The sequence below is a fragment of the Puma concolor genome, chromosome C2 (assembly GCF_028749965.1).
Source record: "Puma concolor isolate L17-30 chromosome C2, mPumCon1.1.hap2, whole genome shotgun sequence".
Classification (NCBI taxonomy): domain Eukaryota; kingdom Metazoa; phylum Chordata; class Mammalia; order Carnivora; family Felidae; genus Puma; species Puma concolor.
Genome location: NC_141675.1, coordinates 86,364,815 through 86,391,673, shown reverse-complemented (window position 1 = coordinate 86,391,673; position 26,859 = coordinate 86,364,815). Strand labels below are relative to the sequence as shown.

The 26,859-nt window shown below is 35.0% G+C and overlaps 1 protein-coding gene across 7 annotated transcripts in view; it reads left to right on the top strand.

Annotated features, from left to right (window-relative positions):
- ACAP2 (ArfGAP with coiled-coil, ankyrin repeat and PH domains 2) overlaps positions 1–26,077 on the top strand; it is a 153,101-nt gene extending 127,024 nt beyond the window's left edge. For 5 of the 7 annotated variants that reach the window (XM_086675048.1, XM_086675047.1, XM_086675046.1 and 2 more), the window contains 11 exons: positions 7,657–7,865; positions 8,201–8,270; positions 10,689–10,780; positions 12,354–12,538; positions 12,929–13,033; positions 13,416–13,508; positions 14,846–15,033; positions 15,644–15,753; positions 17,090–17,200; positions 19,488–19,549; positions 25,408–26,077. In XM_086675048.1, coding sequence (XP_086531174.1) covers positions 7,657–7,865; positions 8,201–8,270; positions 10,689–10,780; positions 12,354–12,538; positions 12,929–13,033; positions 13,416–13,508; positions 14,846–15,033; positions 15,644–15,753; positions 17,090–17,200; positions 19,488–19,549; positions 25,408–25,508 — 1,326 coding nt within the window. In that variant the 3' untranslated portion in view covers positions 25,509–26,077. The remainder of the gene's footprint in view (positions 1–7,656; positions 7,866–8,200; positions 8,271–10,688; positions 10,781–12,353; positions 12,539–12,928; positions 13,034–13,415; positions 13,509–14,845; positions 15,034–15,643; positions 15,754–17,089; positions 17,201–19,487; positions 19,550–25,407) is intronic. The other 2 variants (XM_025912900.2, XM_086675049.1) reach the window with 1 other exon arrangement.
- Positions 26,078–26,859: the final 782 nt, after the last annotated feature.

The window sequence follows — 26,859 nt, the reverse complement described above, 5'->3', positions numbered from 1 at the left end:
GAGTCAGTCAAGCATCCAACTTTGGCTCAGGTCATGATCTCATGGTTCGTGAGTTCGAGCTCCGCATCAGGCTCTGTGCTGATGGCTCGGAGCCTGGAGCCTGCTTCAGATTCTGTGTCTCCCTCTCTCTGTGCCCCTCCCCCACTCACACTCTGGCTTTCTCTAAAAAATAAATCAACATTTAAAAAAAAAATTAAATTTTTTCTTAATAATTTTAACAGCATTGTTTTTCTAGTTTCCAACATTGCTGTTGAAGTCTTTCGTATTACTGACCTCTCCAATTTTCCTGTTTTCTTTTTCTGGAATTTCTGGACTGATCTTATGATTTTCTTATTTTTGTGTGTGTTTTTGCTCTACATTCTGGGAGATTTTCTCAGTTAATCTCCAAAACCTTCTATTGAATATTTTAGTTCAGTCAGCACATATTAACTTTCCAGGAGTTTCTTTTTGTTTGCTGAATGTTTATACATGTAAAGCTGTCTTGTCTTCATTGATGCAGGGTTAGAGCTGTGGTTCTTAAACTTGGCTGCACAGGATGATAACACACGGATTTTTAAAAAATCCCAATACATAGGTCCCACCCCAGAAAAATTAAATGGAGTTGGGATCCAGGCATCAATATTTTGAAAAGCTTCCTAAATGATTTCCATGTACAGGCAATGTTGAGAACCATTGTGTCAGAGGTTTTTCTTGGCTATTTGGTAATCCGTTCTGGTTACAAGTGAAGGACTAAAAACCCCTTTGGATGCTCTAAGAATGTAGTTAGGAGTGTGTTGACTATAAGCCTCTCTGAAGTCTGGACCATTTGTTGAAGAACAACCAGCGTTAGGATCTTTGGAATCTTTTCAGCTGGTATGATTTCCCACAAAAGACTCACCAGTCTGCTTCCTAGGAGTCAGGGGTTCCTGGGAGCTAGTTGCTAGGGATCTCAGTATTCAGTGTGTATATGTTCATTTAATCCTCTGCCTTTCACCTTTCAGGTAAATCCCATCTAGAGACTCTTTGCTTTACTTCCTCAGAGAATAAAATAAACTCCTAGTCATTTGTGTTTATGTTAGCTTGAAGTAATTTAAATAGAAACCTCTAAATTTGTTTCCCATAATGGCATAGAGTTGGGGAAACACCTTGGGATCTGACTATTCCTTAAACAGTCATTTCTCCCTCTTTGATTCCCGTTTGCCTGGTTAACTGGTATAAATCCTTGAGCCCTTTGAGTATCGTGTAATGTAAATTGATGAACTCAGATTTTTTCTTTCAACCATCGTAAGATTTGGCCTTGGTCTGCTCAGTTACTGTTCATCCAACTGTCTTCCAGCTTTCAGAATTTTGTTGCTATTATTTGCTTTTCTATTCTCCCTGTTCTTGTGGGCAAATGTCTTTCCCCCACCCCCCCCTTTTTTTTTTTAACTAAAAACACAATAGCTTTCTGAAGTAGACTACAGTCCTTATTTCATTTCATACCTAGTAGTAATTTCTTAATATCTTCTATTACCCAGTCTATATTCAGGTGTCCCCAGTTGTCCTAAAAATGCCTTTTGCAACCTATTTACAAAGTATGATCTTATCTATGACTGGGCATTGCATCTGGTTGTTATGTCCCTAAAGTCTTTCAGTCTAGAACAAGGCCTTTTTTTTCATGACAGTAACTTGCTGAAGAGAGGAGGTTAGTTCCTATAGAATTCCCACTGATACAGTTACATAATAGGTGATGTGTATACTTCACGTTGTAAAAGGAAAGACACAATACTTGGTTATCCAACCATTACTAATGCTAAGATCAGTCTTCTGTGTGAAAATGAAGTGGACACATTGGATTAGAGAGATGACAATATGACTCCTCCACTGTAAAGTTACATTCCCTTTTCCCTAGTCTTTGTTACTTTGTGTAGTAAATCTATTTTGTGTTACGTTGGCCTCATAAGATCTAGTCCCCCATCAACCACTCATATAATGGTTTTACAGATGAATTTGTGATTTCATTAGGAATTGCAAAATTATAATTTTCTAATTCTGTCATCCCATCTATATTGGTTAACTTGAATTCTTATGTTACATACAGCTTTTATTTATCAGCTGGAGTTATTTAGTTACTGTAATAAAATGCTTGATTTTTTTCTTTTAATTACCACATTTGGTTAGTTTATTAGCTATCTTAGGTGGGGACAGATAACTAATTTCTTGGGTATCATGAACTCATGGAAATTTGTAGGTACAATCGGTCCCAATTACAGTAATTACTCTTTTTTTACAAAGTTATTTGGGTATAGTTGACACACAATGTTATATTAGCTTCAGGTATAGAACACAGTAATCGGTACCTCTATCCATTATCCATTAACCATCTTCACTGTACGGCGTTATTCCCACACCATTGACTGTATTACCTGTGCTGTACCCTGCATCCCTGTGACTTACTCTTTCCATAACTGGAAGCCTTTATCTCCCACTCCCCTTACTATTTTGCCCATTCCTCACCCACCATCCTTCTGGCAACCATCAGTTTGTTGTCTATTTATAGGTCTGTTTCTTTACTTGTTTATCCATTTGTTTTGTTTTTTAGATTCTACATATATATGAAATCATATGTATTTTTCTCTGTCTGACCTATTTCACCTAGCATAATACCCTCTAGGTCCATCCATGTAGTTACAAATGGCAGGATCCCATCCCTTTTTATGGCTGCATAATATTCCTCTGTGTGTGTGTGTGTGTGTGTGTGTGTGTGTGTGTGTACACACGTATACATATTTTTATCCATTCATCTATCAGTAGATAGATGTGTTGCTTCCATATCTTGGCTGTTGTAAATAAAGCTGTGGTAAATGTAGAGCTGCATATATCTCTTAGAATTAGTGCTTTCATTTTCTTTGGGGTAAATACCCAGTAGTGGGATTATTAGATCATATAGTATTCATTCTTAATTTTTTGAGGAACTTCCATACTGTTTTCTACAGTGGCTGTACCGTTTACATTCCTACCAACCATGCACAAGGATTCTTTTTTCTCCGTATCCTTACCAACACTTACTATTTCTTGTCTCTTTGATTTTAGCTACTCTGACAGGTGTAAGGTGATAACCTCATTGTGGTTTTGATTTGCATTTCCCTGATGAGGCATCCATATTGGTAAGGAAGAAGTTAAACTGTCACTATTTGCAGATGACATGGTATTATACTTAGAAAACCCTAAAGATTTCACCAAAAAATTATTAGAAGTAATGAATTCAGTAAAGTTTTAGATACAAAGTTAATGTGCAGAAATTTGTTGTGTTTCAATATACTAATAATGAAATGGCAGAAAGAGAAATTAAGGAAACAATTTCATTTACAAATGTATGAAAAAGAATAAAATATCCAGGAATAAACTTTAAAAAAAAATGTTAATTCATTTATTTTGAGAGAGAGAGAGGGAGAGATGGAGAGAGGGATAATCCCAAGCAGGCTCCACGCTGTCAGAGCATAGCTTGAAGCAGGGCTCAAACTTATGAACCATGAGATTGTAACCAAAGCCAAAACTGAGAGTTGGACACTCAGCTGACCCACCCAGGCACCACACTCAGGAATAAATTTAACCAAGAAGGTGAAAGACCTGTATTCTGAAAACTATAAAACACTGATAAAAGAACTAGAAGAGAAGACAAATGGAACATTTTGACAATATTAATTCTTCCAATTCCATGCTCATGGATTGGAAGAATTAATATTGTCAAAATGTTCATACTACCCAAGGCAAGCTACAGATTCAGTACAGTCCCAACAGTCAAAATACCAACAGCAGTTTTCATGGAACTATAACAAATAATACTAGAATTTGTGTTGAATCGTAAGAGATCCTGAATAACCAAAGCAATCTTGTGAAAGAACAACAAAGGTAGAGGTTATCAATTCCAGATTTCAAGATATACTACAAAGCTGTAGTAATCAAAACAGTATGGTACTGGCAGAAAAATAGACAATGCATCAGTGGAACAGAATACAGAGCCCAGAGATAAACTTATGCTTCTATGGTCAATTAATCTATGACAAAGGAGACAAGAAAATATACAATGAGGAAAATACAGTCTCCAATAAATTGTGCTGGTAAAACTGGACAGCTACATGCAAAAAAGAATGAAACTGGACCATTTTCTTACACCATACACAAAAATAAACTCAAAATGGGTTAAAGACCTAAATGTGAGACCTGAAATAATAAAACTCCTAAAAGAGAACATAAACAGAAATTTCTTTGACATTGGCCATGGCAACATTTTTCTAGATAGGACATATATCCTAAGGCAAGGAAAAGAAAAGCAGAAGCTAACTGAAACTACATCAAAATTGAAGGAAACCATCACAATTGAACGAAACCATCAGCAAAATAAAAAGGCAACCTACTGAATGGGAAAAGATATTTGTAAATGATATATCCAATCAGGGATTAATGTCTAAAAAATATAAAGAATTTATACAATTTGACACCAATCCCCCCCCAAAAAAAACAAAAACAAAAACAAAACCCCACAAATAATACGATTAAAAATGGGCCGAGGACTTGAATAGACTTTTTTTCCAAAGAAGACATACAGATGGCCAATATCAGTATTTACTCTTCTTAATGTTCGGATTACCACAACTTTGTCCAATAAGGGCTGAGGATAATGCCTTTTATTATCCTTTCTGGCTTTTAGCGAAGTTTTGAGAGGGGACAAAATTACATGTATATCCATATCATCCTGATGAAGAAGCTAGTGGCATTGCTGAAATACCTGTGTTATGAAAAATCATACACTATAAATTCTAAGGATTACAGGAAAAATAGGGCTAGGGCTGCCCTAAAAATCTGTGTAAATTCATAACTAGAATACTTTCAGGAACTTTAGAATCTCAGTAAAAAATATTAGAACAATTAAATTCATAATAAATTAATACTACAGTATAGATAGGAGTTAACTTTAAAAATTAATGAAGATAGGGGCACCTGGGTGGGTCGGTTAGACGTCCGAGTTTTGATTTTGGCTCAGGTCATGATGTCACGGTATGTTGGACTGAGCTCCGCATCAGGCTCTGTGCTGACAGTGCGGAGCCTGCTTGGGATTCTCTCTCTCCCTCTCTCTCTCTGCCCTTCCCTTGCTCATGCATGTGCTCTCTCTCTCTCTCTCAAAATAAATAAACTTAAAAAAATTGATGAAGATAACTTAATGGAAGGGTACAGAAGGTTGAGACTACTGAGTTTTGGTGACAAAGGCAAAACACATAAAGATTAGAGAGAATGAGTATAATACACACTTTTGAGTCCAAGCACATGGACAAAATGATCCAAGAAGGAGAATAGGGGGATGGGTGTCATGTTTATTCTTGTGTTCCTGGAGGTAGCTGCCCCAGGTTCTGCTGTGCAGTGTACTTTGCTCTCAGCTTCTCTAATTTGGTGCAAAAAATTAACTTATAGAGGAAAATTGGGAATGAGCCAAAAAGGTTTCTGTATTGTATTGACATCTTTTTCCTATGTGATAATTGCTTATGAGATAATTCACATTCTTGAACATGTTCTAATAATGCAGATTTAAAAAAATTTTTGAAATAATTTCAAACTTACAGAGAAGTTCCAAATGTTGTACAATAACTTTACCCCCAAACTATTTCAGAGTGAGTTTCTAACTTGGTGCCCCATCACCCATTATTACTTTAGTGCTATTTCCCACACCCTAGGACATTGTCCTATAAAAACCATGGTACTGCCATCATAATCAGGAAATGAACATTGAAATATGGCTACCATTTAATTCCAGACGTCTTTAACAATTGTCCCAGTAATGTTTTTTTACAGCAGAAAGATTCAGTCCAGAAGCACAGGTAATATTAGTTGTCAGAGCTCTTTAGTTTCCTTCCTTCAGGAATAGTCCCTCAATCTTACTTTGACCTTCTTGACCTTGGTAGTTTTGAAGGTAACAAGCTAGTTATTTTGTAGAATGTCCTTTAATGTGAGTTTATCCGATGCTTGCTCGCAAGATTATGCATCTTTGGAGGTGTATTATATAAATGATGCTGTGTTCTTCTCACTGCATTCTCAGGTGACACATAACTTTGTCCCATTATTGGTGATGTTAACTTTGATCACTTGATTAAGGTGGTGTCTGCTAGGCTTCTGTACTGTAACATTCGCTTGGTAGGTAAGAAGTATTTGTAAGGGGAGCTTCTTTGAGACTATGTGAATATTTTTTCCTCATTAAACTTTATTTATTTATTTATTTATTTATTTTTTATTTATATTTTTAAGCTTTTTTTTTAAGCTTTAATTTTTTTTAATTTAATTATGTCAGTATAGTTTTTTCAACGTATTATAATCCATTACTATCATTATTTGTTTTATTGTTTGAATTGGCCCAAACTGGGCCAGTGGAACGCTGGCTTCTATATCCTTTTGGTATGTTCTTATCATGTCTTAGTTCAGTCTGAGTTCCTCCTTACTTTCTAGCATGATGAGACGTTCCAGGTTCATCTTGCACTTTCTCTGCACCAGTGCTAATTCTCCAAAGAGTCCTAGTTCCTTTTGGTGGTGAATGGCTTTTAGAAACCAAGATAAAAGAATATATGTATGTATGTACACATATACACGTTTACATCTGTATTTCTTTATATATCTGTTTATACTGAAAACCATTAGTATACCTCTTGTTTTCTCCAGTTCTAATCACACACAACAGGCTTTGTTCTAATCCTCTCCCTTTCCATATAAATAACCCTTATTCTGCAGTGAGAAAAATATGGCTCACTTTTATTTTTAACATGTTTACTTATATGATCAGTCCCCCTGTATGTAACCAACATCCTTTCTTTGCTGCCACCTGCCCCTACTCAGGCTCTGGACCCTCACACCAGTGCCTTCTTCTCCCTCCTCAGGCTCTCACTTCCCTTGCTGGGAATATAATTATAATTATGTAATTGATTTGGGAGCACCTGGGTGGCTCAGTCAGTTAAGCGTCTGACTTCAGCTCAAGTCATGATCTTGTGGTTCATGAGTGTGAACCCAGCATTGGGCTGTCTGCTATCCGCACAGAGCCTGCTTCAGATCATCTGTCTCCCTCTTTCTGCCCCTCCCCCACTCACTCTCTCTCAAAAATAAACATTAAAAAAATAATTATTTAATTGATTTGTTCTTTAGTAAAACGACATATGATTTCCAGTTATTCACTGCAGTAATTGAAACAACTTGCTTGCAGTTCATTGAATACCTTGGAAAATTCTGGTATAAAATAATATTAATTCTATTCTTGAGTATTAATAGTTTTGTGTTTATTCCATCCGTCTCTGGTCCTGCATGTTAAATAAGTGTTTCCCTTTCTCTTTGCCCTCATATCTTATACACATGTTCATTTGTCACTTATTTTATATATAATACATATATATGTATATTAAATAGAAAATAAATGTAAATATTTATTTATATAAACATATATATTATTTCTAATGTTTGTGTTTCTTCTGACAAGACTAAATGCCAATTGATGGAGCTAGCTGTATCTTTTTATCATTAAATCTGTAATGCCTAGAATAGTGCCTGGCTTAGGCTCATAATAAGCCCTCAATTTATTGATTGGAAGGTTTTGTTTGGAGCATGTAATGTGCAGCATAGTATTAATCTTTTTTTTTTTAAACAAATAATTCTTAATTCTTTTAGAAGCTGGATAAGAAATCATCTCCATCCACAGGAAGCCTGGATTCTGGAAATGAGTCAAAAGATAAATCGTTGAAAGGAGAAAGTGCACTGCAGCGAGTCCAGTGTATCCCTGGCAATGCCAGCTGTTGTGACTGTGGTCTGGCGGACCCACGGTGGGCCAGCATCAACCTGGGCATCACCCTGTGTATCGAGTGTTCTGGGATTCACCGGTGGGTAGGCCTACACAGGGTGAGAGACTTCTTTTGGATAAACACATAGTAAATTATTGTGTCCCATTGGTTAGGGGGCCTTTTCCACTTGCCTTAATTTGACTGCCATTTGTATATTTGTACCTTTTGTAGAGTGGATAAAATTCTGGTTTGCGGAGTGCTTTAGAGGATTTTGTTTTACCATTTACCATTTAAGGACTCTCCTTATTTACATACATGTTGAGGGCTGTATTAGCGACTATATCCCATTAAAAGAGAAAAGTAATTTGCATATTATGCAAATAGAGACTTGATGGTTTTGTATATTAATATAGTCTTTTTTTCCCCCTACTTAGGAGTCTTGGAGTTCATTTTTCAAAAGTACGATCTTTAACTTTAGATACCTGGGAGCCTGAACTTTTGAAGGTAAAATAAAATACTTGCTTAAAAATATTTCAGATTTTCACATAAAATGACAGGATTTTAGAATCTTGATTTACGAAATGTATGAGTTTCTAGGGGTGGCTTAGGTGGCTTAGTTGGTTAAGCATCCCTCTCTTGATCTCAGCTCAGGTCATGAGTTCAATTCTGTGTTGGGCTCCACTGGATATGGAGCCTACTCAAAAAAGAAAGAAATAGGGGTGCCTGGGTGCTTCAATCAGTTAAGCGTCTGACCCTTGATTTTGGCTTGGGTCACGATCTCATAGTTTGTGAGTTCTTGAGCCCCACTTTGGGCTCTGTGCTAACTGAGCAGAACCTGTTTGAGATTTTCTCTCCCTGTCTCTGCCCCTTCCTGGCTGGCAGGCGTATGTGTGCACACTCTCAAAATAAGTAAATATTTGTTTTAAAAACAAATAAATAAATAAAATGTATGAGTTTCTCCATGCTAACAATAAATTGTATTGGAACGCATCTGAGGCTATTTTAGCAAATCTGGTGTTTTGGGTTTTTTTTAAGAATCGCTAAGTTTATGTAATGCTCTTAACTGCAAATCACTTCATCTTTTAAGGAAAACACATTCCTACGTTTTTATGTTTTCTCAAAGAATGATCTTCAATTATGTGCCTTAATTTTAATCCTTTATAATTATATCAATTTTTGTTAAAAGTATAAGATGTACTAGTGCACTCCCTAATGGATTGGTATAGCATGTTGTTATCATTGAGCCATTTTAGCATAGGACCTTTTACAAATTTACATTTCTCAAGATAAGTGGTCCAACTAAGACATCCTTTATCCTTGTGTAAGGACTCATATCTATGGAAATGCCATAAGTAATTTAAATCACAACTGGGTTTCTGGTAAGATTTATAAAACTCATATATTGGTTAATGATATATTCCTTTTAATTCCCATCATTTGGTTTACCATATTGTAGAAAAATATATATTCATTTAGAGATTATGGTATATTCTGCATTTACTTCTGTCTGAAAATTGTGTTCTTTTTTTTAATGTTTGTTTTATTTTTGAGAGAGACAGAGAGACACAGTGGGAGCGGGGGAGGGGCAGAGAGAGAGGGAGACACAGAATCTGAAGCAGGCTCCAGGCTCTGAGCTGTCAGCACAGAGCCCGATTCGGGCCTGGAACTCACAAACCACGAAATCATGACCTTAGCTGAAGTTGGACACTTAACCGACTGAGCCTCCCAGGCGCCCCGAAAATTGTGTTCTCAATGTACTTGTATTTTTATTTTAATCCATAGATAAACTGGTGATCCTCTCAATTATGTAAAGTACAAAAAAAATCTGCTTTGTGGAATTATTGTGTAAACATCTGGATGAAAGTGATAAATTAGTTGCTAAGGTAGAGCCCTAATTTAGATAGATTGTATTAATTGTTATGAATTCAAAGGAGAAGAAAGTGGGGGAATGAGAGGTAGAAATCTAATTTCTGCATCAGTTTTGTAGATGTGAACTTATTAATAAGTTCAATTTTTAAAATTTGGCTGAAACATAGCTAGCTGTCTGGTACATTAAAAAAATAATTGAGGGGCACCTGAGTGGCTTAGGCAGTTGGGTGTCCGACTTTGGCTCAGGTCATGATCTCATAGTGCGTGAGTTTGAGCTCCGCGTCGGGCTCTGTGCTGACAGCTCAGAGCCTGGAGCCTGCTTAGGATTCTGTGTCTCCCTCTCTCTCTGCTCCTCCCCCACTCGTGCTCTGCCTCTCTGTGTCTCAAAAATAAATTTAAAAAAAACATTAAAAATTTTTAAAAAATAATTGAAAATTTTAAACAAAATATTTTGCAATTCTTTTTTTTTTTTTTTTTAACTCCATTTATTTATTTTGAGGTGGGGGGGTGGGAGGAGAGAGAGAATCCCAAGCAGGCTCTGCGCTATCAGCACAGAGCCAGACGAGGTGGGGCTTGATCTCACGAATCCTGAGATCATGACCTGAGCTGAGATCAAGTGGCAGATGCTTAACCGACTGAGCCACCTTGGTGCCCCATTTTGCAATTCTTATATATAAAATATAAAGAGAAAATAGTGTACTTCCATTTTGAGGTGTTTAAAACTTAACCTGTTTGGCCTCAATCTTCTTTTTTCATTTAATTTACCAAGCATTGTGAATAATCTGCAGCATTGTGCTAGCCATAGTTGAGGGACGATGAGTGAGGAGAGACCTTTTCCTGTATTAGTGGCAGTCTTCTAGGGGGAGGTATTCTGGTAATAGCAAAATGATGATATTGCTCTTAGTTCCTTGTCTCATTTTGTTTTAACTTCAAACTTTGTGGGATCAGCATTTGCAGAACAGCAAAAGGAATGAGTTAGCTGTATTTGCTTTAAGGACTGTTACAGTATTTTTAGGAATTTGTACCTTATTTTCCTATTTTCCTGCCAAACAGCTTATGTGTGAATTGGGAAATGATGTTATAAACCGAGTTTATGAAGCTAAAGTGGAAAAAATGGGAATAAAGAAACCACAACCAGGACAAAGGTACTAATTTCAATTGTCTCCATGTGTTACCCTTTTATTTTTCGTAAGCAGGAGTATAGCTGTGATTTTATTTCACTATAACTGATACGTAATATTGAGACAGACTGTTTAGAAGAGAACATTACTGCTTCTGTTAAAATACGGCAATCTTGGGGCACCTGGGTGGCTCAGTTGGGTAAGTGTCCGACTCTTGGTTTCGGCTCAGGTCCTGATCTCATGCTTTGTGAGTTTAAGCCCCATGTTGGGCTCTGCACTGACAGCATGGAGCCTGCTTGGGATTCTCTCTTTCTGCCCCTCCCCTGCTGTCTGTTTGTCTGCCTGTTTCTCTCAACATAAAGTAAAGAATTAAAAAAAATTTTTTTAAAAAGATGGCTATCTCTTTCTTGGGTATGTGTTAGATAATTATTTGTTATTGATTAGATAATAAACTATAGTCTCCAGATGACAATCTCAAAAATTAAGTCTCTACATAGACTATAAAAGCTCTTAGCAGTTAAAGTAGACCAATTCTGTTATTGGCAGGGGTTTAAAAAGAGATAATCTGTTCATTAATGTCTCTAAGGATCAAGTTTCTATTACCAACAGTGAATAATTTTACATTGTTTAACTTAGTACAGTAAATATCTGTGAAACACATACTTAATAAATGGCATTATGATGTTAAAGAATTAAAGGTGAAAGGGTAGCTTCTGGTAGGGGAGAGTACTTAGTTGCTATGTTTGAATTATACTTCCAATTCTATATGTGGAAGCTCTTTGAATGAAGTGGCTAAGAGTGCCTTCAAGGTACATAATTAATTTTTATTGTTGATGTTGCTTTTAGTTTTCATGGTTCTTTATTTTTAGCACTAAAATTTTATTTGCCATAATCCTATGTTGGGATTTTATGTTTGACTAAATCTGTATGTATAATCAATATTTTAAAGTTATTGTTGTCTGCACTAATATCATTTAAATGAGATTATTTGGTAAAGCATGGCTGAGTTATTTCAGACCTTGAAATATCCTTCTATTTCAGCCAAAGACTTAACCATTTCAAAAGGATATAAGTAAGAAAAGGTATAAAACAGACTTGGTATTTTATGATTGTATCATAAAGTTTAAAATGTGACATATTTGCTTCCTCCTTAGTTAGGAATGCTGTTGTTTTAAAGTAGTTGTCTTAGGAAAAATTATGGCCATCAATAGTGATAGTTCAGTATGTGACATTATCTATTGCAGTAAAATGAAATTAATTTCCATAAATTTTTATAGTTTTCTTGGTAATGGTTTTCATTTTGTAAAAAGCACAAGGGAACATGTATAGAAATGAAGGAGCACAGAAATTAAGAGAATAGAGAGTGCCATGTTTATACTTGTGATTTTTCGTTTAGTCTATTGTTTGTATTTCATTTGAACATGAGATCGTAAGTTATTAAATATTTGGAAGGGAAATATGTTGCATAATGTCACAAATTTAGTTTTAACTTGTAATACATTTAGTGACTTTTTTTGAGATATTCAATATATAATGGCTTCTTTTCAGCCATACTAAGAGATTAAGCAGAACATCATGACATTTTTATGTATACCAGACAGGAGAAAGAGACATATATCAAAGCAAAATATGTGGAGAGGAAATTTGTGGATAAATATTCTATATCATCATCACCTCCTGAGCAGGAAAAAAGGATTGTCTCCAAAAGTTGCGAAGAAAAGAGGCTGAGCATTTCTAAACTTGGGCCAGGTGACCAAGTCAGAGTACCTCCCCCAAGTTCAGGTATTACAGCTTACTTGTTAAACTGAAGTCGCTTTCTTCATCTCTGAATTAGTAGCCACTGTAGATTATTTAAATGCTAAAAGACCTGTTTCCTTCTGCATATTGTAAGGAAAAATTGGATTTCTATGTCTTTAAAATGGTTAAATTTAAATAGCATCTTGGTAACTCACATTTCTAGGTAATGTGTATATTCTAGGGAATAAAACTGTTTAGAGTGCAAGGGGAGATGGGAATTATAAATCTATCATGGCAACAAGCCCTAAATATCTGATTAACTACCTAATATCCTTCCTATTTTTTTCCTCCTAAATTTTTCCCAGTAACGTTTTTTTCCTGCCCTTTTCCCTTCTTATGGCCTGCTTTGTGCTTTGCTAACTTGCATGTCCTCAGTGGTTGCTGTAAATAGCGACGAGGCCAGGCGGGAGTCTCTGTTCTGTCCTGATGAGCTAGATTCACTCTTCTCCTACTTTGATACTTCTTCAAAACTACGTAGTAGTAAGTACTACTCTTGTGGAGCATTCCAAGTCTGTGCCAGTGGTCATTGTGCGGTGTGGCCATTTCTCTAGATGTTACCCATTGTCTCAGAATTACACATTACTTACAGTCATAATGAATTAAGCTCTTCACCACCCCTGACATATGGGGTAATGAGATGTGTTGCGACTCTGAAGATAAGTTTATTTTCAGGCTTTGTGATTGATTCATATTTTGATAAGCTAAGTGTTCAAAAGGATTAAAATTGTGTTAAATGTATTCTGATGGTGGCTGAGTTCATGTTGATGTATTATCAGAACTCATTTTAAAACCTTGTTGTTGGGAGTAGATTGTTTTCTAATGGTGTGAACTTTAATCACTAGCTGATTTTTCTTTAAAACAGTTAAAAGTAATGATAGTGGAATCCAGCAGATTTCTGATGATGGAAGAGAATCTTTACCCTCGACAGTGTCTGCCAATAGTTTATATGAGACTGGTGAGTTTTGGTGAAATTCAGTGTTAATTAGTATTGTTTGCTGAAAAATGCATGTGGTTAGTGCTTAATCTTGATTAAATAGTTTTTAAAGGAAGTGGTTAGCCTTTTAGAAGGTATTGTTAAATGAGAAAGTGGATTTGGAAGTTCTCTCCTAGCTGTACATTCTTCTAAGCCTCATGATACGGGCTAAAAGTGCCTACTCAGTTGCTAAGTATACTTTTTAGTCCACATGAACTGTATGTTTTATTTATTTTATATTTATATTTATATATTTATATTTATTTATCTAATGTGGCTATCTTATCAGGAGAAAGAGATTAACAACTCTCTCCCCATTATATTTTTCTTTGGATCTGTGCTTTCTTCCTATATTTTCTCCTTCATGATTCCCATGATTTTGGTCTTACAGAATATTCAGGGTAGTGAGCATTTTCTGAATTACTTGAATTGCTTGTACTATAACTTATGATGATATTGGACCATCCTAGGCATAAAGTGAGGTTTGGTCTAGTAGTAAAATTCTTCATGGATTCTTACCATCCTTTTTAAATCCAGGCATATAAGAATATACCTAATTTTAATCTAGTACAGTGTAATTAACCTCCCATTGCATATCGGCAGGACCACAAAGGCCTAGTATACCAATGGATGTCTTTATAAGAGAAGTTTGACTGTTTGGGGAGTCATCAGGGAATAATATATTTTTGTGAAAACCTCCCATTAGCTCTTTTGTTAAATTAGTGGTTACTTTTACATCTTTTACATTGTGCTACATTGTAGTAAGGGCTCATTTAAAAAAATGTGGTAAATAGAGAAAGACAAATATCATATGACTCCACTCATATGAGGACTTTAAGAGACAAAACAGATGAACATAAGGGAAGGGAAATAAAAATAATATAAAAACAGGGAGGGGGACAAAACATAAGAGACTCTTAAATATGGAGAACAACCAGAGGGTTACTGGAGGGGTTGTGGGAGGAGGGATGGGCTAAATGGGTAAGGGGGATTAAGAAATCTAGTCCTGAAATCATTGTTGCACTATATGCTAACTAATTTGGATGTAAACTAAAAAAAATAAAATTAAAAATAAAAAATTTAAAAACATTTTGCTATGTATGTGGTAAGACATACGTAACATGAAATTTACATCTTCACCATTTTTAAACGGACAGCTGCATGGCATTGAATTTCTTAACCCTTGTGCTGCCGTTACCACAATGCAGCCACAGAACTGTCTTCATCTCACAAAACTGAAACCCTGTACCTCTGAAACAATAACTTCCCATTCTCTCCCTTCCTGCCCATTTTTACTGATGTATTTGTTTGCTTTACAGAAGGAGAAAGGCAAGATTCTTCTGTGTTTCTCGACTCTAAACATCTTAATCCGGGACTCCAGCTTTATAGGGCTTCATATGAAAAAAATCTTCCTAAAATGGCTGAGGCTTTGGCTCATGGTGCAGATGTGAACTGGGCTAATTCAGAGGAAAATAAAGCAACACCACTTATTCAGGCTGTTTTAGGGGTATGAATTCATACATTGTAAAAAAATCATAATTCATTCTGAACATAGCTTTAGTATTATTTTTTGCTTTAAGAGATGGGTTGGAAAGTAGAAGAAAATGCTAGTAGTGATTTCTGAGTATCACTGTGATTACGTAAGGTCAGGTTTTTTTCTCAGTGGAAGAGAATTTTGGTAATGAAAGTAGTGTCTTTTGCTAGATCACACTGCAAATTGAATCCCTGTTAGAAGTCATTCTTGGCGGGGCGCCTGGGTGGTTAACCGACCGACTTCCGCTCAGGTCATGATCTCACAGTTTGTGAGTTCGAGCCCCGTGTCAGGCTCTGTGCTGACAGCTCAGAGCCTGGAGCCTACTTCAGATTCTGTGTCTCCCCCTCTCTCTACCCCCCAACTGCTCACGCTCTGTGTCTCTCTGTCTCTCAATAATAAATAAATGTTAAAAAAGAAGTCATTCTTTGGAAGAAAATAATTTATCATTTCTCTTTCACTGGGGAGTATTTTCTCTTTTGGGAGAAAATAAAACATAAAGGCTATTAGAGTAAAGACCTGTTTTTAATAGAAATATATTATTGTTTGCTTTTTGTACATTGTTATCTTCTTTTTTTCTCCTAAGGGTTCTTTGGTGACATGCGAGTTTCTTCTACAGAATGGTGCTAATGTGAACCAAAGAGATGTGCAAGGGCGGGGCCCACTGCACCATGCCACTGTCTTGGGGCACACAGGGTAAGCTGTTGAGCTTGCATATTTAACTAGATTTTATTTGAAAAATTATTTTGAAATATCATTTTGCTTTTTCTTAGGCTAAGGTCATTAAGTAGAGTTTGTAAAATGATACCTTCCTGTGACTTATATTGTCATGATGGAATTTCAGATTTTAAAAATCTCCTGCAGAAAAAAGCTACTGTTACTTTTCAGAAGAGAACATTGCAAAGCTTATTTTGAACTTTACTTGCCATTTATGTAGATCAGTTTTAGTATTTAAAACTGTTACTGAAATTATGGTGATTTTTTTCAGACAACTAAGTCTATGTATGTATTTATGCATGTTCACATATTTATATACATAGCATGTGCAGTTGGGGAGAATTTTATAACTTTGGACATTTTAGTTTTCTCACAGGGTACCTAAAGTCAGACTTTAACTTTTAGCTTGTGCTATTGACATGGAGGCTTCTGAAGCAGTATTTAGACTCACAGAATAATAAAGCCTTGAAAATTACTTTTGTTGTTGTTGTTGTTTTTTGAAAATGGACTTTCTAATAGAAGGTACAAATGAAGTCAAAATGTTGACCTTAAATGAAAAATTTGTGTCATAGATGATTGTTTTTAAATAAAATATCTCAGGATATCCAATTCTTATTACCCCAATAAACAAGAAGCTGGGTATTTTTTTTTTTTTATGTTTATTTGAAGCATCTTGTATTTTTTAAAGCATTTTCTATTCTTATCATAGTTTGCTTTCCTTCTGTCAGCAAAGAGATGCTGAGTTCAATGACTTCATCATACAAACTTTTGGATACTTAAAAGTGATTGTATTTGATTCATCTGTGTATTTTCTTCTTAAACAATCATTCTTCCCATTTTACTTCATAGACTCCATTTACTCATTCTGTCATATTTTTTCATTTTTGTCAATTTCTTCAAGTTATCAATATTTGTGGAGGATTACCTTCTTTGCTGTTGAATTATTGTTAGTATAATGTTAACGTTGCCTTGGCTTCCTTCTTTCCCAAATAATGACCTTAAGTGATGCTGTTTTGTTTAAGTTCATGGAAATATATGTACATCTTTTTCTGATATTGTTTGAGGATAGAGATCATAATTTATACATCTCACCATCCTACGTAGCACCAAGTTAAAAGGGGAAAACACCTTGAGATTTGTAAAATGGTGATCATGGTAAATTTTTATTGTTCAATAAATAGTTATAGAATGAGTCAAGAATTTCCTAATGAAATGCTATTTCTTTAAGTGAGATGGTGCTTTTAATTTTTTTATGGTGAATACTAATATTTTTTTCTTATTGGCCATATATTAAAAATACTGTTTCCTTAAACAGGCAGGTATGTTTATTCCTAAAACGAGGTGCCAATCAACATGCCACTGATGAAGAAGGGAAAGACCCTTTGACTATAGCTGTGGAAGCAGCCAATGCTGATATAGTGACCTTGTAAGTGTCTTCTTTTTCCTTGATTATTTTTCAGACAGTTGTAGTACTTAGTTTCAGTGTAGTACTTAGGTTCGAACATAGTTTCATGCATAGGTATGAACTATAAACTTGATTGTTTAATGTGTACCATGTACCTTTTTAAGCACATTTAATGTATTACATATAGGAACTTATTTGGCTCTCACAGCAACCCTATGAGGAACATATTATTAGCTTTATTTTATAACGATACCACGCCGCAGATAATTTGAGAAACTGGTAGCTCATGGAGCTGGGATTTGAAACTAAGAATTTTGGCTCTAAAACCCATGTCCTTAGCCACTTTTTAAATCCTGCATGACCAGTAGGAACAGAAAACCCATGTCTTCTCTAAAATGGATTCTTTAATTTTCACTACAGTACTAGGGCAGGGGGTGGATTGGTACAGTAACAGGCAATTATTCTGTTCAAAAATCTGCATTTATTCTACCTTAAGAGTTAGAGGATTATAAGTAGGGAGGACAGCTGCACTGATGTTAGCAACTTCTGCAGTTGCATTGCCTTTGGGCAGTGATGCTTAGGGATCCGTTTGTGCTTATTTTTTTTAAGGAGTTGTTTACATGAATACTCTATCTTAAGATAAAAATACCTGTTTTTTAATGTTTGAATACAATTGAATATGATCTGTTAAAGAAAGACTTTTGAGATCTTAATTTGATTTTCATCTTAGATCAAAGTTGTTTGTTTACACTGGAATCTAAAAAAGTGATTGCCACTTACACTTTATTGTGATGTAGGAAATATGTTGTATGAAGTCACTTACTCGTTCTGTTCTGTGTTGCCTGAAACCCAGAATTACTGATCCCCTGTTATATGAGTATTGATAGTTTCATTCACACTACTGAGTCTCAGTCACCTACAAAGGGAAACTTTCCCAACTGCCTTGAACTCCTGAGCTGCCACTGAGAATTCTTGACTTGTCATATATCACTCCTCCCTGATCCCTGCCAAATTAAAACACAAGGCAAAACAGTAAAACATGCTTTCTCTGCACTCAGTGTCCTTTCCCCACTGGAGAGGTTATTATAATTGTGGAGACTATTGGAGGAAAATTTAGAACTATTAAATTATTATAGATTCACAATTGGAGAAAGAGAAGTTATTAAAGAAAAGATAGGAATAGCATAGAGAAAGGAACCCTGGATGCAGCTTCCCAGGCAGTTCTTATAATAATGGCCCCTTTACCTCAGAAATATCTGTTCCCAAATTGTCTAAATTTTCTCATTTTACTTTGTGTGAAGACTTCAGTTTCATTTAATAATTTTTTAAAGTAATGGTCCTCTCTGAAAAGTCCAAATACCAAAGAGAGATCTAAGGCGCTATTAATTCACACAGTGGTTATGAAAAGAGATGGAAGGGAGTGGTAGTATTTTGGAGAGAGGGAAAGCTCGTGTCAGATGCTGCAGTTGCCAGAAGTGCACGTTAGAAGAGGGTGATATAAGTCTCGGTGGGCAGTGCACCCACTGCCTGAAGGTGGGTGGCCCGAAGGACAGACAAATAGTGAAAAGTAGGAAGGGGCACTGAAGGTGACATTTGCCTGTTTCAGAATTGTTTAAGGTTAGTACAAAAATGGAAGGAAATTCTTGTCTTCTTAATCCAGTGCTGTATATCTTCCTGCTGCCAGGATGAATACCCCACAAAAGAGTGTCTAACCGAATGGTAACCTTGGTAAAATCTTAGCAACCTATGGTCATTTAATACATCAAAATACGTTTCCACTATTTAGACATAACACATGCCATTTACATTTTTGGAACTACCTCACCTCAGGGTGAAGCTGAATAAACTTAAACCATACAGTAGGACATTCCATACTGTAGAAGCAATACTTTGAACAGTTGCTGGAGAAGCCGGGGAGTCTCTGAAGTCAGGAAGTAAGCTCCTGGAGGTGCTCCAAAGGTCCTGCTTAAACAGTGATGAAATGTATTTGTTAGAAATCTTTTATTGTCAGGGCACCCAGCTGGCCAACCCAGCTGGCTCAGTTGGTGGGCAAGCATGCGATTCTTGATCCTGGGGTTGTACATCTGAGCCCGTTTTGGTGTAGAGATTACTTAAAAATAGTTAAAAAAAGAAATCTTTATTATATTCTCTCATGAGAATTGTATAAAGGGAAACTAAAACTAAAACCCCATCTATTATAGTGGTAAACACTAGGAAGAGAAAAAAGTGTGTTTTATCTGCTTATACATTTCATTGGTTTGTGGTTTCATTACATACTTCATCTAAAAATCCTTTCCTTTGATTTTAGGTTACGTTTAGCAAGAATGAATGAAGAGATGCGGGAATCAGAAGGACTTTATGGACAGCCAGGTCAATATTCTACTAATAACCATACTGAAATGCAGTATAAGAAATGCATTCAGGAATTTATTAGTTTACAATTGGAAGATTCATAGTTCTTTAGCAGACTGGCTTAATATTCTGGAGTTTTTATAACTTACTTGTAAATTGTGAGTTGTTATGTATTGTACTTACTGAATTCTCGGGAGCAGCTAACTCCTGAGCCTTTAGAAGTCCGTAACTATTCCTATTCCAGTACACATTTACTTGCTGTGTTCAACTTTGGCTGCTGACTTCGTTACCTGCTGTACAGATGTCTTCCATATACATTCCAGTGACGCGGATGGAATGGTGACCTATATTTATACCCTCACAGCAGCACAATGGTCATTTTCATTTTGGAATTCTCTTTAGCTGTCAAGTGAATATAACAGAATTGTTTTCTTTTTGTTATTCAGGGAATTTCTATGAATTGCGTTCAGGGAAAAATACAAATCACCATGTGTTTGGCATATAAAAAGTCAGTATGGAAAATGCCTAGAAAAAAGTTTATTGAATTAAGAGTTTTGTACTCTGATCTAAAGATAAGTTTTAGAGTTAAAAATAAAATCTACTAGTAGTTTAAGAAGCCCGGAATGGGAATGGAGTTAGTTTAAAAGGTATAGAGAAAAGGTCTCACTTTACCTTGTAGCTTTGCCCCGAGCAATTGTACATTATCTGTTGGGTAAATGTAAGTATTTAGAACAGTATTTCATGAACCTGATGGTAAAGTAAACTTGTTAGAGAAATCTCAACTCAGGATCAGCCCAAGTCTCATTTTGTGTAATTTTCACCTTTGAGTCAGGATGTCAAGAAAAGGAAGAAATGTTGCTAATCAGATTCCTTTCTTTGAGGAACACATCCTAGTTAGACATTCTTCACGAAGAAAAGAGTAATCATTGGATCTCCAGTTTCATGAATTTGAATATATGAATTCCTAATTTATCTGTTTTAAATTCATATAAGTATTAGTAAAAGATTTCAGGAATTCATGACTAAAATAATTGTAATGTTAGTTTTTAATAAGTATATTTAACTTTTAAAAATGAATATTAATGTATTATTTTAAAAGTGGCTTGGTAATATCATCTATTCTTCCTGTTTAAATATGTTTTGAGATTTCTGTATTTTGTGCTAGCTTCAGCCATTAACCTTTACATAACTGGATTAGTATATAATTAATATGGGGCCATTCTTTTCTCGGAGGACTGTATTTACTACTTCTTGTTGGTCTAGTTTAATAGGGAACAAGTAAGAACTTTGAGAACAGAGACACTTCAGCTAGATACTTCTAATCTAGGGTGTCCCACTTTAATCCTATGGATCAGACAATACTACTGACTCATGATACACCAAGATGTAAGAGTGCTGATTAAGGGTGAAGTCTCAGCATTAATTCTGAATTTCACCCATTTGTTTTAAACTTGAATGTTAGATTTTAAATAAGTTATAATTTTGTAACAGATATACTTAAGTGAGGGTATTACTAGGCCATTTTTAAGGCCTTTGTGTTTAAGCACTTTAAAAATAAAAATTATTCAAAGGATACGACCTGATATTTGTGAGGTAAGAGTGAACTTCAAGATTTTAAGTTAAACAATTCTTTTTCCTGACATTTGAAACTTAAATGTTTGGTCAGCTGTTCTTTCCTTGAGCAGTTTGCTGATGAAGTTACACCCAACTGATTAGTCATAAGGTCAGTGGTCAACTTTCCTTCGGAGTTGGGAAACTTGAAAGGACAGGGCCTCTATGTTCTTGTGACTTCTAGTTCCACCCAGATTGCTTGGGCTTCTTCTGCCACCATTTAGGAGCATTCGAATGTCTCTTTCACTGTCGTTTTATGTATAAGTTTATGGGTATGCATCTTCCATTCCCCAGTAGAAAAATGAATTTTTCCAATTTATTTGACCGAAAAATGTTTTAAAAGCCTCATTTTGGGGTGCCTGGGTGGCTCAGTCGGTTAAGTGTCTGACTTCTGCTCAGGTCACCATCTCACAGTTTGTGGGTTCAAGCCCCATGTCAGGCTTGCTGCTGTCAGCGCAGAGCCCGCTTTGGATCCTCTGTCCCCCCTCTCTCTGCCCCCCAATTCTAATGTGCTCTCTCTCTCAAAAATAAATAAACATTAAAAAAGCCTCAAAAAAAAAAAAAAAACAGGCTTTTCCACCACTCTCAAATTTTAGAGATTAAAAATAGATCAGAATTCTGGAAATGATGTATCAGAAGAATAAAATGGGATTTTGATCTCTTTGGGGATGATCTTGATGATAGATTTTCAACCCATTTAGAAGGTCTCACATGCAAAGCAGAGCAACTTTATACTTAAGGTGACGCGGTGAAATGGCACAGCAGTTGCTCCCTGGCTACTTTTCTTTTCCTTCACAAGTCTTTGGAGAGCAGATATGTTAGCTCAGGCAGTAGGGTCTTTCTTTCCCCTCCACTTGTCACTGTTATTTTTCTCTCATTGATTTTGGTTGATTGTCTTATCTAGATCCTTTTGTTGTTGTTGCCTAGCAATACCTCAGAAATTTGGGTAATTTTAAAATGCAGGTATTTTCAATCTTTTGATAATGAAGAGCCCTATTATTTAAAAGACTCAGATATAATCTTTGGGAATCGTGGATTTATTTCTAAGAAACCACACTTCTGAACCTTCTATATACAACCCTAAGGACCTGAAACTTTCTATTTTTTGCAAGGCGATATAAGAGCACACGTTTCCTGAAGGGAAGATCTATCCCTCTTTATCAGTTCCTACAACTCTTAAGAGGACTGGGTGAGTGAGTGAAATATCACACCCCGCCCTCAGTCGTTGGAAACCTCTTTGGTGGTTCCCACAGTCTCTGGTTCCATGACTCCCCTTGATTGTTGGCAGAGTTTCTCAGCCAGTTGAAAATCACCACTTTAGTGAGCCACTACTGGTTATGCAAGTATGTCGCTAGCAAAGGTTGGTCCCTGATCTAATTATTTGTATAAAGGAAGCTGTAATCAACCCAGGAAGGGCGGGATCATATACTTGATCACCTAGAGGTGGGGTCTCACATGCTGCTGTCTCTTTGAGGGGAGTGCATTTCGAGAGCAAAATCAACAAGTCTTGGATCATCATCATTGCTGTTACAATGGATATTCTGAATACCAAAAATCAAAAACTATTTTGAACTATCAGTGGACATACAGAAGTCCACATTTTAAAAATTCTGAACTGTCTGGGCACATGGAAAAGTTAACTTTCTGAAGAGAAATAGAATATGATTAAGTAATTTAAAGGATATAACTTAGCATTACAAATATTGGGTGATTACTTGCTTATCGTTTGTAATAAACTGTTAAATGTGCTTACGTGAGCTTTCCAGGGCAGCGAATTATGGGTTATTGTTTATGTATGCTAGTGTAGACAAGTTATATTGCCTTGGGAAAAATTCTAAATGATTAGAATTATATTTAAATTTCAAGGAATCACATTGAAGCTCAATTTATGTTAACTATATTAAATATCTTAGTCACTATTGTTATTGTAATGTTTGTTTTTTGATAATATATTTTGAGGCCTAAGAAAGGTATTTTATTGATAGTCCATTAATTAATGTTTTGTTAGAAACTGAATGTTAACAGAAAGTTTTGTGTGTGTGGAAGGTGAGACTTCCTTTTGTCTTGTATTAGCTCTAAAATGTATTCGTGAAACCAATGATTAGTGTAGCACCAACACTTTCCTTCAAGGAAGCATTTAATTCAGTGAATAAAAGATCTTATAATTTGTTTTGCATGGTACAATGGTTCTACTAAAATGTACTTGTGTAATAGGTACTAGATGATTTAAGAACAAAAGCTGGAAAACCACAAAAAAGAAAAAACCCTACAGTTTGTTATACAAAATATGCATTGCTAATAGTAGAAGCCATATATTGCCATTGTACTGTTGTAATACTTAAGAATGCTCATCTGGTGCTATCTGTAAAGTATTTGGCATTAGCGTCTGCTAGATCCTTCTTCCTATTTCTTCTTGAATGTATAATGTGTGCCTTTTAAGTTACTTCTGGTGTTGAATGGTAAGATCAGTGTGTTATTTTTGTATTATAACCTGCACTTTACACTTCCTTGGAAAGTAAAATTCCAGATTCTCAAGTTTAAATAGTATTTTAAAAATATTTATAATGTTTACAATAAATATTTTCAATATTTTAATTCAACATCTAAGAATATGAATTTTTAAATATTTTGTATGGTTTGTTAATATTTAATGTTGGTCTCTTCTCAGTTTATTTTATATCTTTTAGAATGGCTAAAAATGGGAATAGGTTTGTAGTTTGTCTTTTAACATGGGAGTTTACCTTTTAAAAAATCATGGGTGTAATTGGATTGTCTTAACAGTTGTTCCAGTATATCAAATTTCATTTTTATTGTTTCAATAACAGAATATGAGTTAGATGGTACTCTTAACCAACTATCAAGATTTTCTTCTTACTGTATTTTTTCTTTTTAAAGTAGATTGATTCAGGTCATGAGAAAATTTCCAGGACTAAATGAAAACTATATAGAGATTTTAATAACTTGCTTTTTACATAGACTAAATGTTAAAAATGACTAAAGGTTAAAAGTATTAACTTTTTTTATTGAAAATCTTGAATTATGCTGTTAGACCTTTATACTAGATCTTTATCCCCCTTCCCCACCTTTTTTCTGATTCTCTGGCTTTTGGTATGACACCTGTTGCCTCAAAAATCTTGCTTTTTAAAAGCTGATAAAATCAACTGCACTATTAACAATTGTAGCAATGAGTTTGTAATAAGATGGATGCAAGATATCTTATGGGAAATAATTATAAAACCATGCTGCAACAATAATCATTTAAAACACTTTTGACGGTTTAAATCTTGAAAACAGAGCTATGCTAAGCTTCTGTGTAAACCTAACGTCTGTCAGAAGTATATATGATGAAAGATTGATCTTGAAAATGAGATTTTACTTTATACAAATCCTTGGTCTGAGGAATTAATCTTTATGTGTGCATATAACTAGTTTGTCATGGCAAGAAAAATAGTATTCAGTTGGCTATAGTATCAGTATCTACATCTACTTCTCTACGAGCCTATTTGTATGTACATACATACATGCCTTATGCTAATTTAACCGACATCTTTGGTGTTTATTCCCCTTTGTCATAGCATTCTTGCTCATATGACCTACAGTAAGCAAAACACTTCTGACAAAATAGGAAACTGATCTTACAGTCCTTTTCTAGGCTTTATTATTCTATAAGCTCCGTAAGCAGTGGATTAGGTGTATTACTTTTAGTTAAGTTTGAGTAAAGAATTTCTTGTTCACATGCTATTTAAATTAAAATGCCTTTTAGCTCAAAGATAATTATTAAAATAGGATTTTTTTTTTTTTTTTGCTCACCTGGTTATCAGTTTTGTCTTATTAATAACTTGCATCCATCAGAAGCATTAGTATTTGTTATTGGTCTTTTCTTTTGGCCTTGATCAAGGGAAATATTTATTTAAAGAATGCCTTGTTTACTATACCTCATTTAGAATGACTTTTATTTCTATGTAAATAAATGTATTTCTTTATATTGCTCTAAAACACTTGCATCTTTGCTCTTTTCTAACTCTGAGCTTTCCTCTGTGGCTGCCTCTGAGGTGCTTTTCTCAGGTATAGCTGTTTCTTTTCTTTCACTATGTGCTTTTCTAGCATTTATATTTAGTGGGTCTTTTTTTCTCCCCTATATGCTCATCTGAGTAAAATTTGAGTATGGTTAATTATAATATAGTTACTAGCCATAAAATGAATGTTGTTTATTAACACTTTCACTGTATAAATTTTAAAAGTGTCTTTATTTTACTTTCATGCAGGTGATGAAACCTACCAGGATATTTTTCGTGATTTTTCCCAAATGGCATCCAATAATCCAGAGAAACTAAATCGTTTCCAACAAGATTCACAGAAATTCTGAGTTTTTTTTAAAGAAGGGGAAAAGATTAAATTGAATGATCCCCTAATGTACTAATGTGTACGTCTGAAAACTCACAAATTTTTACTGCCTTAAATCTACTTAATTTTAGTAGGTATTGAGTGGTTTGGAAAAAAGGTACCCATTCATTGATATTTTTATAAATGAAAACATAGAGTTCTAGTAGTTGGGAGAAGAACCTAAGGACCGCTTTTATTTAAAAAAAAAAAAAAAAAAGCCTGTTTAAAAGGCTATTTTTTTATAGATAAAGTTAAATCTAGACCTAGGCCATCTCTAGGTTACAAGATGCTAAGGTTAGACAAAATTTCTGTTTTTTTCCAATGGTTGGTAGCATTGGTTTTTGTTTTCCATTCATCGTGCCCAGGATCATTCAGTCAAGCATGTCTGCATCAAGTGGGAGCCAACTGTCCTGCCTGCCTGAAGAATATGTCTTGTCTTTAGCCTCCCTGATGATTTTTGGTGGTTCATGTGTGGTTTTGGTAGCCTAGCTGTCATACTCACAATATGTAATTTCATTATCAGAACTAGAGAATATGTTTACCCCGTTTGCTCATTAATGTAGTGATACTCCTTAGACATCTGGTTATTGTTGTGTACTTTAACATACATGTAATGGCTGTACAAAGTAGACTGAACTCAAGTCCTTTAGAGTTACTCCATTTTTTGGAGGAAAAGAACCCTTAACATTTTTCTTTTTTTTAAATCACCAAAAGAATTCTTACTTAAAGAAATTGTAGTCCTTCATTGTTCGGTTGATTTCCTAAAACCTTGACAAATTTATTGATGTAATAAAACTATGTTTCAAAGGTTACTTGAATGTTGCAAAATTATGCTTTCATCAAATTGTAATTTTTAAAGGAAAAGTTGATTTATAAAATAATGTAGAACATTTTTATATTTGAAATTTGTCCTTTTCAAGATAGATTTTTGCTGTTGCACTGAGTGAAAGAAAAATCTCTGAAAAAGAAAAAACTCATGTTTTTCTTAGGTTATACTGAAATATATAATGATAAATTGTTTTTAATTTTTTTCAACATCTATCCTGTGTACTTTTATACACAGTGTATATGATTTTAAATTAATACCGTCTATATATAGATATAGTGGTTGGCTTACATGAAACAGAGACCCTTGAATTCCGAAACCTTACAGATCTACTAATTTATCATGTAAATGCTATAAATTCGTCTGATTCCATCTTTGATTGACATATCTTGTCAGGAGTATAAAATAAGTAATTTGCCTTATGGTTTCTAATAATTGTCAACAATTAAATTTAATCTTTTACAAGTTACATGTAAGTAATATTATTGATACCCAAATTCTAAATAAG